The sequence below is a fragment of the Alosa sapidissima genome, chromosome 7 (genome assembly GCF_018492685.1).
Source record: "Alosa sapidissima isolate fAloSap1 chromosome 7, fAloSap1.pri, whole genome shotgun sequence".
NCBI lineage: Eukaryota > Metazoa > Chordata > Actinopteri > Clupeiformes > Clupeidae > Alosa > Alosa sapidissima.
Genome location: NC_055963.1, coordinates 32,485,307 through 32,502,827, shown reverse-complemented (window position 1 = coordinate 32,502,827; position 17,521 = coordinate 32,485,307). Strand labels below are relative to the sequence as shown.

At 43.7% G+C, this 17,521-nt stretch overlaps 1 protein-coding gene across 6 annotated transcripts in view; it reads right to left on the bottom strand.

Annotated features, from left to right (window-relative positions):
* Nucleotides 1–4,851: 4,851 nt before the first annotated feature.
* Nucleotides 4,852–17,521, bottom strand: part of chl1a (cell adhesion molecule L1-like a) — a 68,942-nt gene continuing 56,272 nt past the window's right edge. For all 6 annotated transcript variants that reach the window (XM_042097588.1, XM_042097590.1, XM_042097591.1 and 3 more), the window contains 2 exons: nucleotides 9,894–9,966; nucleotides 4,852–6,255 (listed from right to left, as the gene is read on the bottom strand). In XM_042097588.1, coding sequence (XP_041953522.1) covers nucleotides 6,045–6,255; nucleotides 9,894–9,966 — 284 coding nt within the window. In that variant the 3' untranslated portion in view covers nucleotides 4,852–6,044. The remainder of the gene's footprint in view (nucleotides 6,256–9,893; nucleotides 9,967–17,521) is intronic.

The following is a 17,521-nucleotide window of genomic DNA, read 5'->3' as shown; positions in this document are numbered from 1 at the left end:
AATAGTGGAAAATACATAGCCTAGACATGTAATCTGATGCATCTCGTGATCCAGCTCCATCTCCATCACTTTCAGAAAGACTGCATGGCGCTAGCTTGATTCATGTCCTGTTGTAGGCTAGCCTACATGCTGATCATTATCACTAGGCTAGTGGTTTAGGGCACGATTTTTTTTCTCTCCCTTTCTCCCTTTTTTTTTTTTTACTCAAGTAACGGATGGGATTTTTGATGTAGCGAAGTACAATACTTCACTCAAAATGTAATCAAGTAAAATTTAAAATACCGATTTTATAAACTACTTAAAAAATACAAAATACACAGAAAAACTACTCAATACAGTAACGTGAGTAAATGTATTTCGTTACTTTCCACCTCTGCATTTTCCATAACAAAAGTGGGTGGGTGAACATTAACAAAACCCTTGTATGGGTTAAGGCACATTAGGCCATCCTAATGTTTATTTGTTGTGACCTGACTGACCAAATGAAACCTAAGTAGACAAGGGCATTTTTTATTTCTATTTCTTACCATAATATCCCTTGTTAGACATTGCTGTAGAATAAAATAAAGAACTGCTTTGGACTATATGTTATTGTTGTTTTATTGTTTCACTCATTGTTCATTGTTTCACTCATACCCAGCTCAGAGGATGATGGCTACACACCTGGGGTGTGGGAGTTCTGACTGCAGAATGGCTCCTAAAACATTGTGTCAATTACATATGATTGAAAGGATTATCATCAGCCTGGGAATTAGGATCCTTACATGTGCATGTGTGTGTATGTATGCACAGTATGGCTGTGCGTGTGTGTATATGTGTTTGTGGTTGTGAGCGTGAGTGTGCTTGTTTGTATGAGTGTATGTGTACATATGTGTGTGCAGTTGTTGTGTGTTTATATGTGTTTGTGTGTGTGCACTGGTTTCCTCGAGAGCGGTGGCCTCTCCGGCCAGCAGGACCTGAGTTCTTGATGAGGGTGCCACATCCTCTGCCCTGGCTGCAGCCTTGCCTAATGAACCAGTCTATAAATTCTTTAAGTGCTTGGGCAGGAACACCTGTCACGCTTCTCCTCGCCGTGGACCCTTTTCTGCCTTTATTATTTATAGGCCCTTGCTGCATATGTCTGCCCACTCTCCATATGAGCTCTGTTTTTTTCACAGGTACAACAAACAATCTTTTCTTTAAAAGCCTTATCTTCTCCAAAATCGTAGTCCTTTAGGCCAAGGTTATTCAATAATAGCTCTACTCTATTATAAACGAAGAGGTAGATGTGTCACAATTTTTCTTCCTTTTTTTGGTATGAAACAGCCTCCCCAAAAGACTGAGAAAGGGATTTTTTTTTTTCTTGTTTTGTTTTCTTCAGTGCACTGTTGGTATGAGAGAAATATGTTTGTGCTAACCTAAGTATGGGTCACAGGACTGTAGCCGTGGGTCACTTACCGGCCGATTCCTCAGATACTCCCGCTAGTGCCGTAATGGAGTTTCTCGTGAAAGCAAAAATATCATCCAGGGCCAGAGGCAGAGATAAAGGGACTGCAGCTGGCACTTTCACCTGGACCCATCTGGTTATGGCAGGTGGAAAGGGGGAAATAGGAGCCAGACAGAGGGCATATACGCACCGTTAGCTTGGCTAGCACGGCCTCCCACCTCCGCTACCTCTCCCTCCAGAGCAATAAAAAAACAAACTCAGAGCTCTCACAGGAGACACATTTGGCCCAGGAGATGCTGTCTGGTAGAGTCCTGTGGCATAGGTTCAAATTGCATTTGGACAACAAATCTTGCGCAAGCCAATTTGTCACTTCGGTCCACAAACAACATCTGATGTCTGATTTCATTTCAGTGCAGCTTTTATTATTATTATTATTATTATCATTATTATTATTATTATTATTATTATCATTATTATATTCTTGTTTTTATAGTTCCAAAGTGCAATTATACTGTATATTTTAACAACTCAGGAATATTTTGTCTGAAATGAAAATAAACTTAATCAGTGTATATTTGTCTACACCACAGTGTGGAATGAATGGTTTGCACCCCCACCAGTAACATTTTGTGAAAGTGGTGGAAATATGTACCATACATTTTTATGGATGGAGTGAGGAATGAAAACGATGCATTAAGCGCGTGCCAGGGATCCGCACAAACACAGACTCTGATGGACCTCACCCTGGTTGGAGTAATCAGACCCCTCCCCCCAAAACACACACAGACACACACTAAAATAACTCAATCTCAGCACCAGTCTCTTTGCCCCACTCTGTACGCCACCAAAAGAACAATCACACAGCCCAGTAGGGGTCTGAGGCGAAATCATCAGACATCTTGCCTGGGCCAGTCTATGCATATCTCATGTTTAGGCCATTTGCACAGGACGTTTGGATACGCCAGCAGGGTCCTCGCGTCCAGACAGATTCAGACGGGCTGGGCCAGGCCGAGGGTGGGTTTGAGGTGGGGGTTGGGCATCGGGCCGACTGTGATGGAGGAGCTGCCATGGGCAGTCTGCGACTCAGACGGAGCCAGTCTGTTGATTTATTACTCACAGCGGAGCGGTGCGGTGAAACAGTGCGTGCTCGCGGAAACTTCTGAGTGCGCTCCAAACGCCTCCGTTCAATGAGGAACCCCTCTGGAGGTGCAGTATCACCACAGGAGAGCGTGAGAGGAGAAAAATGCAGACCCCCACCCCACCCAAAAAATAACTCAAAACAGACAAAAACACACAGCAGATCAGAAGATGGTTCAGACATGAATTGAAGGGTATTGCAAGGATTTAATTGCATCTCTATCTATTGTATCTCTATCTATCCATGTATCTCTCATTACACGCAGAGTCTGACAACTTAAAAAACAAATAAATAAATAAAAAACTTTTTGGACCTGAAGATGAGCCTGTGAGCAAAGAGTCAAACAGTTTATGAGAAAACTCCCGGCAGTTGTTGAGGCCACGGTTTGATGTCCCAAGGCTTTAGGAAGAATTATCTTTTGTTGTTGTTTAGTGGTTTTACTGCTCTGCAGTGAAAGCAATTTTAAAATGGATAAAGGCATAATCCAGCACAATGCCAGGATTATCTCTCTGAGTGACCTTTATCTCAGCAGAAGCCATTGGGTGGTTTTCAAGTACACTGCCCCAAGTATTGTCTCATTACTGCTGGATGCCTATTTAATCTTGAAGAGCTTTAGGGGTGGACGGACGGATGCATGTGTGTGTGTATGTGAAAGAGAGAGAGAGAGAGAGAGAGAGAGAGAGAGAGAGAGAGAGAAAGAAAGTTTATGTGTGTGAAATATCAAGGCTGAAGGAGCCATATCAGATTGAGAATACCCAGAGGACAGAGATAACAGACACACCACACCAGGCACATACTGTACACTGAGTGTGATGACTTATCCCCCCCACTGTTTCTTTTTGGTACACATGATGCCCCTTTGCCATTTTGAGCTTGTGCTTTCAAGTCTATTCAGGCAACACACACATTTTGTTCTTTTGTTTTTATTCATGAGTATACAGATGTACACATGCATGGATGTAGTTGTTCTTACTGTAAAGAACTCTCCATTTAATGATTTGGAACGCAGATGGAGTGCTGAGTTAGATCTGGTTGGTAGAGTGTGGGGATTTGTTAGTTTTGGTTGTCAATAGCAACATCAGCAGTCATGGTGACATCCATGCCACAGTCCCCTCGCCATGCCCCTGTTTTAGGCAGTGGTTACCATGACAACCTCTGACACAGAGGAGAGGTGAGCAGCCTTTGTGTGTGTGTGTGTGTGTGTGTGTGTGTGTGTCCTAGCACTCGTCTGAGCCTTGTCAATATGCAGAGGAATGCACTAGATATGAAAGAACACAATACAATGAGGGAGAATATTCAGTTTCTGAACCCCGGGCTGAAGTAAAAGAGGGTTAGAGCCAGGCTAGAGCGCATTTGGCTCATTGGTTCTCAATATATGTATGAGAACATCACGAACCCTGAGGTCCACATTGTCCATGGATAATACCCAGAGCATAAATTGTGAAATCCAAATGTGAATTATTTTTAATGAAAAAGACACCTTTATTTTGCCAGACAGAGTTCACGCTTTAGAATGTCAGGCTCAAAGACAATCATGTAGAGGCCACAAGCCGTGAGTGCACTCAGAAACAAAGCTGTAATCATTTTCAGGTGTGTAAAAACAATTTTATATCAATTTTATATCACTTCATCTTTTTCTCAGAAATTCCTGCTCATACAAATAAGTTTAGTTCAATCATACTAAAAGTGTGTAACATATTGCTGTTTATACAGTTGTTTTGTTATGTTATGATACTGACCTAACCAACCTCTTAACACATGGGCAACATCTTACTGACTGAAACTATGCCATTTTTTTGTAACATATCCACACATCCGCACTGCAGTGCAGAATTAACATACCATCTAACTTTGCCCTATAAGACTGTGTGTTTTTTTTTCTCTCTTCTGCTGAAAATCCCAAGAATTCTCTCACAAGACAGCAGGGAATGTGGGGGCAGTTAACACTTCGGATCAAAAGCTTTAGAGACGCCATGACACTCAGGCACACTGATTTCTCTCACCCTCAAGTCCCCCCAGGGAACACCAGAATGTTCCAGATACATTATGAAAATGGAAGAGATGAACTGCTTGAAAAATATTCTAACCAGAAAAGCTATGTAATTTGAAACTGCAAGAGTCAGTTTTGTCATGTCTTGTGCCTCAAGTTTAATAACATTCACTTCACATACAACATTGTAATGTAACCCTCAACATACAGTATAATCTATCTGCGCTGATACCTCACAGCTTCCTCCAGTCTTTCTATCTTTATCGTTAAGCCTATCCAGAATATAAACGCAATATAAATGGTGCAGAATAACAATTTATTACAGCTTTATTGAACAATACATTTAACATTTGAATCACAAACTTGAGATGAAATATAATGTAGGCCTATGTGGTGATATAAAATCATATGTGACACTGTAACCCCCCCCCCCCCCAAAAAAAAAAGAGAGAGACATGGGTGCACGGTGCCCCACTCATGTATATTAGATTAATGTCCTCAAAACAAATCAGATAACCACTATTCTGTCATATACCATGTTGATCCTGCAACATAACAATAATTCCATTCCAGCTTCCATTTAGCAAATTTTCATACACTATAAACATCAGCAAAAAGCTCTTTTCTGCCATTGCCAAACATTTTTAACCAATTGTCTTATAATGTTGCACACAAACATTGCATTTTTCATGGCATACTAGGAAATACTCTGTGTAACATTCTAACTGCAAAATTATCCTGAGTCCTTATTACAAAAAGATCTGAAAACATTTCAAAGGAGCATAAACGTCCAATAATAAAAATGCATAAAACTTTTCTTATATACAGTATGTACAAACAAGTGCTACTGAGGAAGCTCGTTCAGGTGTCAAAACAAACTGGCCTTATGATCCACAACAGAGACCAACTAACAATCAAATATATATGATGGGTAACAGAAACAACACGCACAGTTGAAATCGGGTGGTTAGGCCAAAAATAGACCGAGATATGTAGGCATTTTACTGAAATATTACTTCCACTGAAAAGACATTTTAAAGTTTAACCCAGCGTAATAATTTTATTGAGTTCTTCAAGTTCTTCTTGTTCTATAGCCTGGATAACCAAATGGCCTTATTTCATCAGAGGACTTCATCTGTGTGGGAACTCCGATTTGTATTGTTGTCCTCCTGCAGTTCTCCTATGTTTACAAATCAGGCTGTTAACAAACATTTTGTTCATATAATTCCTATGACAATAACAATTAGAAATAAATAAAAACTAAATATGTGTAATGACATCATGTGATTAACGACAAAAAACAGGATGACAGCCTGTCATACACACACAGGAATTCCACAAATATGCTGAACCCATTCACCAGCTTCAAGGTTGTTGGAAGACTTTATCTTTTGAAGGAGTTCCAAACCAAAATGACAACACACACTCAAAAAAAAAAAAAGATTTCTGTCAGAGTCTGCATAAGAAAGCAGGGCCGCTCCAGCGGGGGCTCACGCAACGGAGGAAGAGGGTCCGTTCGCCTCCGCGGAGCCCCTGCGCCTGCGTCCTGAGTACTCCCCGATAAACGAGCCGTCCTCGTTGAACTGGTCCTCCTCGTCATCGTATTCTACGCTCTCATCGCTGTCGTCTTCCCCCGTCGCCACCTCGATGCCCCCGTCTATCGAATGCAGGCTTCCCTTCAAGGGCTTCTCCTCGTTGTCACTGTCGGAGACACATCCATAGAGCAGGGAGAGGGCTTCAGGCTAACGGCAGCAAGTTCGGTCAAGACAAACTAGTCAAAACCTCAGAGGTAAAGCATCCAAAAAATAAAAAAGGGCCCTATATGCTTGGAATGAAAGCAGTGCTTATATCCTCTTTAACACACTTTTGTTTCTGTGGGGGGAATACAACTAAACTATTTAAGAAACTTTCTAAGAGGGATAGTGTCTCCATGGGTCTATGACTACATGCAGGGCCTATGGGCTTACTGAGTGACACCAGTGTATGCGCAGGGAGAGCACTTGCAGCGCAGCAGCACGATTGGCCAAGACACAGGGAGGGGAGATGACTTCAGTACAGACATGCGAGGGTGGACACAGCACACCAGCACAAACACACACGCAAGGAGAAGGAAAACCAACACACACACACACACACACACACACACACACACACACACACACACACACACACACACACACACACACACACACACACACACACACACACGTATAGGGCACTCCACTAATTGCTAATTGCTAAAAGACTAGAAAGCGGAGAGCAATTTTAAAGTTCCCCAGAGGCCGGCAGGAAATTGCGAGCCGCCGTTGTTTTGCGCCCGGCCAATGAGAATCCGGGAATTATAGCCTTCTGACAAACCAGCCTGTCAGTCTCGCGGGTTCCTCGGGGAACTGCACGGGCAGCAAGCGGAAATTAGATGAGCGCTGCAAACAGACCGCGCTGACACCTCTCAGGTGTCGGAGCAAAAACAGAAGGTCACCACTAACGGAGAATTCATATGGCTCCAAATCCAGCCCACACACAAGGCACTGGGTGTCGGCACGTGCACTGATGACATATTGCTGATGACTGATGACTCTTTTCCCAAGTACAAAATCCACTTTTTACCAAACTGGTACTGCTTTGTGTACAACAATAAGGGCTAGTCCACACATACGAAACCGATCTTTTTTTCCTCTGTCTTCCCTGAAACCGCATCAAGAATATTTGCGTCCAAACGGATCCATCTCAACACGACTCAACACGTTACTTCATACCCCAGGCCTATAGGTGGCACTGTTTCTTTACAGAAATTGACCAAAGTTTGTGCTTTACAAACAGACAGAATAGGCTAAGGTAAGGAAACCAGAATTGTTTGTGTGGACTGATGGTGAACGGTCAACTGTAGTCAACTGTAAAACTAATAAACTTTATGTTACGGTTTGTGAAGGGTGCAGTCCCGTCCTTTATTTGGCTAACGCAGGTAGGCCTACTAATCACCTTTACTTTCTTTGGTTGTAGGATAGTCCGTGATTCACATTCGTTTTGGCTATCACTGCAATTAGGCTACTAAACGCAAGGCTTACCCAAGTTCTAGGCTATTCTGTCGCCACATTTATAATATTGCTATAAAACCTTCGTTAGTAACAGTCAATACGTTTGCCTGCATCAAATCACGCATTTGCATTCAGTGTGCTACCATCGGCTTAACGTGAGTTCTAAGCGTCTTTGTATGCTTATATCTGATATTGACTTATATCTGACTCGACTGAATGCATGTATATATGTTGTAAGACATGTAAAATAAATGAATGACACTGGCACTACGCACAAATTAATGTAGCCTAAACTTACACCGCACTTTCCTAATAACTTAAGTTCTCTCGCGTCACTGACAGTAGCTAGAATGCATTAAAAAACACCGGGAAAAAACAGTGTTCAGTCCACCAAGTCATAAGCTATCGGCGCTGCGCAGCACCAGTTGTGATATTTATCTTACGGAGTGTAATCGTAGGTAATATCCTGTATGAAATACTATAAGTGCAAGTCCAGGGCAGCTGAGGTGTGGCGATGACATCATCGATACGCAAGCAGGATGTGCGGTTTCGCTGTCTAAACGAATTCAAACGGGGTACGGTTTCAGATTTCTCCACTCTGGGACCAGGTTTCAGAAACGTGCGGTTTCGGGCAGTGCGTTTACAGGATTCGTTTGGACGCTCGGCCAAGACGAAGCAAAACCTCTGCGTTTAACCTAAAAAGCGACTCCGTGTGGACAGGCCCTAATTCATAACTCCATACTTTTCCTGATTTCCCAGAACTGTGCAGGCACCCTGAATAGTTCCAGTGCAGTGAGATCACCTTCTTTATCCTATCATCTTTATTATCATGATACTGTAGCTCACAAAAAAGCTATCGTTTACTTGATAGTGCTCTATTACCTGAAACCCTTACATCCAATGATGTGATGATGTGTAAGTGAGCGTAATTAATGCAGCCCTATGTGGAGCTTGTGTGTGATATAAAGACGGGAAATGAGTTCTGCTGGGAGCGCTGTTCATTCCCAGTGCCAAGACCAGTGTGTGTGTTTCAGCTGCACAGCACATTTCTCCAGTGCCTTCTTCAGCTGAGGATCAAACTGAAGGTGTGTGTGTGTGTGTGTGTGTGTGTATGTGTATGTGTATATGAGTGTGCATGTGCGTGTGTGCGCGTGTGCATGTGTGAGCGAGCGAGCGAGTGAGTGTATGTGTGTGTGTGTGTGTGTGTGTGTGTGTGTGTGTGCGTGTGTGTGAGGTTGAGGGGAGGGGGGGCCTCTGTGATGAGGGGGTTTGTTTCCTAATCTCCCCCATGTAGCAGGAATCATTAAGTCTTCATATGCAGGAGCAGGGCAATTCTCAAAGCCTCAGGGACCCGCTGATATAAACCACATCTGGTGCCCGAGTTCCCTTATCTCATCTCGTGTCCAAACAGATGTTTAAGCCCGTCTGCAGACGAGGGCTCCCATAAGCGGGCGGGTGGGCGTGCGAGCGAGCGAACGAGTGAAATAGCGCAACAGAACAGCAGTCTCTGAGCTGCCGCTGCTACTGCCGCCGCTGCAGTGATTTCCCAGCTCATGAGGGAGTGATCGGCTCTTCTCGGAGTAATGAGATGGAAACATATTACTGACCTGGGGTGCACCCGACGATGCTGCTGCACCAAATGTCTCTGACACCCCCAAGCACCACTCCCCCCTTCTGCACTGCTTGCTAGTGAGCAGTTGTCACATCTTTAATTCACATTCAAAGCAAACGCTCTGAAACTATGCCCCTTTTGGTTGTTCTAGCCAGAAAAAAGGTGCTACTATGACCACATACACAGATACACACACACACACACACACACACACACACACACACACACACACACAAACATGTGGTCACATTTCACTGCAAAGCCTACAGCTCACAAACACATTTATGCTGACATAAGGTATACTCTCACGACACACACACACAGTGGGGGTGGGGGGGGGGGGGGGGAGGGGTACTACAAGAGCGGTAGGGGTCAGAGCAGAGTCAATGCCTGCTACCTACACTGCAGGGAAATGGCTTAGTCCATTAGCTCTCCTGAGCTCTGCTGTGTGTGACGTTCCCCATAACACACATTCATGTACGGCTTGCTTTCAAGGGCGAGAGAGATTGGAGGGAGAAAATGGAAAATGCACATGTTGAATTAAGAGCACAGAGTGACAGAGAGCCACAGCATTGTGTCAGGGCCGTGTGTGTGTGTGAGTGTGTGTGTGTGTGAGTGTGTGTGTGTGTGTGTGAGTGTGTGTGTGTGTGTGTGATTGTGTGTGTGTGTGCCCGGGCGGAGGAGCAGCGCACCTGTATTCACAGAAGGTCCCCTCGTCTGGGCCCTTGGACTCCTCATCTGCAGGAAGGTCTTCTTTCTCCTTAACTGGGGAGAGAAGAACGGTGAAAAAGAGGGTTATCCTTTATTTGTACAATCAGCAAGGCCATCTCAATACTGCAGAGGAGAGGAGGGGAGGAGGGGAATAGAGGAGGAAAAGAGTTATCTGAATAACAGAGAGGAGGAGAGGAGAAACAACAGTGTTCTCAACACTTGACCCATCTGTAAACTGAGAGGGCATCTACATTCGGCCAATCATTGTGGTCTCATACCTATGACAGCAACACTACTATTCACTGTCCTGTTCTAGTCACAAAGCAAGCCTGAGGGAAAGAGAGGAGCTCTGGCGTTTTCCATGAGTTGGACTGACAACGACTCGCGTGAGTGGGAGGGCATTTGCGTGTGTGGATGGCACCGCAGCTAAACTGCTGGTTGACCCCGAGTTGACCTCTGGTGAGACAGCCTGCCCTTGGCAGCCTCACGAACGTGGGGGCGGTCTCTCTCACTAAACAGCAATTATCACTAACACTGAGCTGAGACACTGAGACACATAATTTAGTACCTGAATATTCACAGAGCCCACACCACCTCACACTAGGGCTGGGCGATATGGCTGAAAACTGTATCACGATATAAGTATTTCATATCAGTCGATATCGATAATTATTGATTTTTTTTAATCTATTTTAGATAAGGACCAGAAGGGGGAAAAAACAATTAACCAATTCCTCTGATTCTAATCACCTCAGTTATCAATCAAAGCAAACAGGGAAAAGAAATAGCAACACAATCATGAAAAACACTCAAATAAATAAATGTGCACATACGTCTAAATGAAAAGCAGTACTGGTTGAAGCCTGGAAATATTGTAAACAAAGTAGCTTAATTTGCTAGTTTATCATCGTCTACTGGTGCTGTTCAGTTTGCCCACGTGTGTTTAAATTTCAAATGAATACTTTTTCTCCTTGGGACAGGCCCGTTTGAGTCTTGGAAAATACTTTTCCATTTGCATTGGCATTGAGATGATTAGAACTTAGCAGTCAATTTGAATACAACAGTTTTGAACAAATTTGTGCAGCGTACTAATGATGCTAACCAGATTTAATAGCAATTTAGCAGTCGTCTTGCACGATTGTGAATGTTTCATGTGCATGCTGAGGAGGGATGCGCCTGTTGAGAGGGAGAGAGAGAGTGCGCAAGGGGCAAGGACTCATTGAGAGAGGGGCAAGGGGCAAGGACTCATTGTGTTGAGGTAGGCCTACTTCTATCGCCTAGGCTACTCTGGTCGAGTTGCACATAGCTACAATGCAAGATATATTTAGCCTATTATTTATGGAAAACGTAAGGCCGGAGGTGTGTGTTGCTTTTTAATTATCGAATGTTCTATCGAACGTATTTTTTATTGATATCGATTACATGTCTATTGCGATACATATCGCTATCGTTTTATCGCCCAGCCCTACCTCACACACACACACACACACTGACAGATATTCTCACACACACACACACACACACACACACACACACTGACAGATATTCACACACACACACACACACACACACACACACACACACACACACACACACACACACAGATATTCACACACACACACACACACACACACACACACACACACACACACACACACACACACACATACAGTAGAGAGACACACACACACACACAAACACACACATACACACACACAGATATTCACACACACACACACACACACACACACACACACACACACACACACACACACATACAGTAGAGAGACACACACACAAACACACACATACACTTGCTCAGTAAGCCCATAGAGCTGTCCGTCAGTCCAAATCAATTTCACGTTTATCCTCACAGAAGTGCTTCCACTCCCCAACGGGTGCTTGGAGTGGTCAGTCCCGGGGGAGGCCTAGTCTAGTGGGCGGATTTCAAGGATATTGATTGGATATTAGATAAGCTGCCCGGTGCTCAAACACTTGAACTGTGAAGGTGCCTGATCCTCAACGCCACGACTGTGATTCAGAAACGCAAACCCCAAACCTTTTTTTTCTTAAATAGTAACCAACAGACCTCGTTTCAGATAGCTATGAATTATGAAACAACTGAATATCCTCATGTTTAATCCAGAAATGCACACTGCATGATGAAACAGGAGGCCGAGGAGAAGCACCTCAGCTGTAGCAGCTCAGGGTGGCAGCGAGGGTGAAAGTCGTGCTGCTGCACTTAGTTAAGAATTCACAGGTTCACGGCCTGGTCATGCTTCTCACTGCAGCGGTGGGGCTGGCTGCGTGCTAGAAGGTGACAGCAGGCCCTCCATTGAGTTCATCATCACCATAGCCTCAGCATTTCTGCGCTTAGCCGTGGTGCTAAGGAAAATGCTAAAAAGGGGGACAGCATGACAGTCAAGGGACATCTCAAGGCCAAGACAGAAAGGGGAAATGTGGTGCGTCATTGTATATGCAACACAAAAGACATGATGAACTGGTGGCAATGGTAATCCTTTAGAATACATCCAGATACGGCATGTGCAACTCAAAGCACATGTTCTAGTGTTCTGGTGGCAATACATATTAGCTGCAGTAGATTGGAATTTGCCCAGATGTCGAGCTTCACTTTCATAGTATTATAGGCCACTGGTTCAAAGCAAACTCATTCAGCGTGGGAGTAAACAAAAATTGCTGCTTTAAATAAGTATCAAACATCCACCATGAAACATATAACACTCTACAAACAATTTAGTGATCATTTGTGGAATCTCAACTTTAAGTTGCAAGGGTCTTAAGTGAAAATTCACAAAATACACCAAAAAATAATACTGTTGCCTGAGCAAGCACATAAAGTGCAGAATACTCTGTCACAACTGCATATTAATTGACTCCACTTCAAACATTTGGAATAGTGCGGTGTTTGTTTTGCCAAACATCCTCGGAGTGCACCTGATTAAAAAGTAAAGAGTTTCAAATGAGACAAAAGAGGAGAGTGTTGAAAAGCCAGTGACGGCTGCAAGCGAAAGGCAGAGCTGATGAAATATTCAGCATTTCACATCAACGGCAGGCAGGCAGAGGAAGAGAGAGAGGGAAATAGAGGGAGAGAGAGAGAGAGGGAGGGAGGGATAGGGATAGAGAGAGAGGTGGAGACAGTGGGGGTAGGGAGAGAGAGAAAGGAAGAGGGGTGGAGGGATGGGAGAGAGAGAGAGAGAGAGAGAGAGAGAGAGAGAGAGAGAGAGAGAGAGAGAGAGAGAGAGAGAGAGAGAGAGATGGCAGGCGACCGGCCCATCTACAGTATGTGCGCCCAGGATGAAAACACAAAAGGCCCAGGAAAAGCTGCAGGCAGGCATGCAGGTGAAGACAGGAGAACAAAGGCAACTGATCTCAGCCTGTCTGTTTGACACGTGTGGTAATAAGCACTGCGGGTGCAAACATCAGTACCAGGGACCAGGGGTGAGGAGAACAGGAGCAAAACTGCGACAGAAAGTACAGCTCTCTCTCATACACACACACTCTCTTCCCCTCTCTTTCTCTCTCTCATACACACTCTCTTCCCCTCTCTTTCTCTCTCTCACACATACACACACACTCTCTTCCCCTCTCTTTCTCTCTCTCTCTCTCTCTCATACACACTCTCTTCCCCTCTCTTTCTCTCTCACACACATACACACTCTCTTCCCCTCTCTCTCTCTCTCTCTCTCTTTGTGCGCATGTCGGAGTGAGTGGGCGGAGCCGAGCGTTTGAGTGAGTGTGACTGTTGGCCGCTGTGCCAGGAACAGCGTTTTTCTATCTTTTTGCTATCTTTTCTATCTCCTTATTATTATTATTATTATTATTATTATTTTCTTCTTTATAGTGTTAAGGGTTGGTTCTGTTTGGGTTAGTATAAGTATCACTGGCGTGGGGTTTTGTTGTTACTTGTTTTACCTGGACGTCTGCTTCCAGTGTTTGGTTGCAGCCGCCCCAGGTATGGAGAGTTTTGAAAAACTTACGCGGCGTCATGCTGTTAAAATAGCATCGAATGCCAGTGTAGAAGTTTGTAGTTTAGCAGCAGGAGAAGTTGTAGGGCATGACAATATTCTGTCAGCGGCCCGCATGAACAATGCGATTGTGCTGTTTTTGGGCACGGTTGAGTTGGCTAATGAGCTGGTTGAAAGGGGTTTAGTGGTTGACGGCATTTTTACTGTCGTCCTTCCTCTCTCCACTCCATCAAAGAAAGTGACTTTGTCAAATGTTCCCCCATTTATTAAAGATGAGGTTTTGGCTGAAATTTTATCACGGTATGGTAAATTGGTTTCCGCAATTAAAAAGATTCCAATTGGAAGCAAATCCCCACTTCTGAAACACGTAGTGTCGTTCAGGCGATCCGTATTTATGATTTTAAAAGATAACAAAGATGATTTGGACCTAACTCTAAACGTGAAGGTGGATAACTTCAGTTATGTTATCTATGCTTCAACAAGTGTCATGAAGTGCTTTGGTTGTGGGCAATCAGGGCACCTTGTTCGTGCGTGTCCTAAGGCAAAGGGGAATTCGAGTGATGTGCAAATAAATCACGAAAACACCAGTAGGCCTATGCCTAATGAAATTGTGGTAGATGAGCAGTCTACCGAAATGGGTGCGTCTACTGCTGCGGTTGCAGCACCCGCTGTTTCCAGTGGGCCTTCGTCTGCCTCAGCCGAGTCAGTAGGGGCAGATCATGCTTCCCTTTTGCGGGAAGAGGTTAACGGGGTAACCCCGATTGATAAGCCAGTAGGCCGAGAACAAAGTTCTCCCACAGATGACGCAGTGAACGCAGAATCTGAGAGTCAGTCCACACAGAACTCGCAGAGCAGTGCTTCTGCTGTCAATTATGACCAAGTTCTTGCGTCTCTAGATGAATCCCTCATTGAGACGGAGGAAAATGTTTTTAAAATGCCCCCCAAAAGAAAGAGATCTAAAAGGACTAAAAAGAGCGATAATTTAACAGATCTTAGCGGCACAGATAACGAATACGAAAGTGATTTCTCTGACTGTAGCGTTACCTGTAGCTTACGTCATAGTGGGTTTGCTAGTTGCGATTATAGTGTGGAAGACATAAAATCCTTCTTGACAAAAACAAAACATATGAGAAATGTTCGGATTGACGACTACTTCCCTGATGTGGAGCAGTTCACCACGAAAACTAAATCTTTTTTGGGTGAGGGCTGCTTTACAAATCCAGAGTGCTTCCGTCTCAAAAAGATAATGACCAAGATTAACGTTTTGTTAAATAGCGATGTCTGATGTTAGTCTATTTTTCACATGTATTATGATGATGGCGTGTACACAACTCTTATATTTTTTTCTTTTTATCATGGGTGAAATCAGAATTGCTTCTTTAAATTTAAATGGGGCCAGGGAAAGAATCAAGAGAGCCTTGTTGTTTGAAACGATTAAGAAGAATAGATTTGATGTGCTTCTTGCTCAAGAAACTCATTCTGACGCCTCAATTGCTGCTGACTGGGCAAGTGAGTTTGATGGCCTGTCTATTTTAAGTCACAACACTTCCAATAGTGGTGGGGTTGCCATTCTGTTTTCTCGGACCTTTACTCCCATTTCCTACCAGACTGAGGAATTAGTCAAGGGTAGACTCCTAAAAGTCAGAGCCCAATTTGAAAACAATTTCTTTGTTTTTTTGTGTGTTTATGCACCCACTACACCAATTGATAGAATGCTTTTCTTGAATATGCTAAATGATGCTCTACGCAATTGTGAATCTGAGGATTTTTTACTCCTGGGAGGTGATTTTAATTGTACTGAAAATGCAATGGATAGGAATCATGTAGAGCCACACATGCCCTCACGCAGAAGACTCATAGAACTGATGAATGCAAATGAGCTTGTTGATGTCTGGAGGAACTTTCACAGTACTCAGAAGCAATACACATGGGTTCACTCCTACAATAACCTTTTGTCATTGGCTAGACTGGACAGGTTTTATGGTTTTAAGCATCAGCTGAGTTTGTTTAGGAAATGTGTGATCATCCCAGTTGGTTTTTCAGACCACAGTTTGGTTTTTTGTTCTCTTTCTTTGAGTTCTGTAAAGTCTAAAAGTGCTTATTGGCATTTTAATAATAACTTGTCATCGGATGGCCATTTTAGAGAGGTATTTAGACTGTTTTGGCAGGATTTTAAGAACACAAAGCCATCTTTTAGCTCGTTGCAACAGTGGTGGGACTTTGGTAAATCACAAATAAGACAACTGTGTCAGGATTATACTTTCAGTGTCACAAGGGACATAACTCGTTCAATGATGAAACTTGAAAAGGAAATAATTGAACTCCAGCATTTAGCTGAACAAACTGGCAACCAGACTTACACAGCAAACGTTAAAGCGAAGCAGAAATCATTGGCTGACCTGCTAGGCATAAAGGCACAGGGAGCTCTGGTCAGGTCCCGCTTTCAGAGTGTGGAATTGATGGACGCTCCTTCTAAATTCTTTTTTAATTTGGAAAAAAAGAATGGACAGAGGAGGTTCATTCACTCACTGCTTTCTGAGGATGGAGTTCTGTTGTCCAATCTGGCTGAAATACGTCAGAGAGCAGTCAGTTTTTACGAAGACCTATATAAGAGTGAGAGCTCGGATATTCAGGTGGATGACCAGTCCTTCTTTGAGAACCTACCCCAGGTGGCCGAAGAGGCGAATGCAGTCCTTGGAAGGGTTTTGACCCTAGAGGAGCTGCAGAGAGCCCTCCAGAGTATGGAGTGTGGAAAGGCACCAGGGTTGGATGGTCTACCGGTGGACTTTTATAAGTCCTTTTGGTCAGAAGTGGGTGAGGATGTGCTGACTGTTCTCAGCGACAGTCTTGCCAGGAGGCGGTTGCCACTGAGCTGCCGGAGGGCAATACTCACTTTGCTCCCCAAAAAAGGGGATTTGAATGACATAAGATCATGGAGACCTGTGTCAATCCTCTGTACTGAATATAAATTGCTCTCTAAAGCGTTGGCTAATAGATTGAGTGAAGTTGTGGAGCAGGTTGTCCATCCTGACCAGACCTACTGTGTGCCAGGTAGGCTGATTCAAAATAACATTTCATTGATCAGGGATATATTTGATGTAGGTAAGCTGTTTAACCTGAAATTCGGCTTAGTATCCATTGACCAAGAAAAAGCTTTTGATCGTGTAGAGCACAATTATTTGTGGAGTGCTCTGGCAGCCTTTGGTTTTTGCCCAGAGTTTATTGATATGATTAGAGTTCTGTATTGTGACATTGAGAGTATTTTAAAGGTTAATGGTGACTTGTGTGCTCCTTTTAAAGTCCACAGGGGGGTCAGACAAGGTTGTGCCTTATCTGGTATGTTGTACACCCTGGCAATTGAACCCCTATTGATGAAGTTGAGGAAAGAGCTGGTGGGGGTGAGAATTCCAGCCTGTGAAAGTGTTTTTAAACTGTCAGCTTATGCAGACGATGTTGCAGTACTTGTGAATGGTCAAAGAGACATAAACACTATGTTAGAGATTTTTGATGATTTTAATGTTGTTTCCTCAGCAAGAGTAAACTGGTCCAAAAGTTTAGCTATGCTGGTCGGGACATGGTTAAATGAGCCAAGTCTTCCAGCTGGCTTACATTGGGCCAGGAGT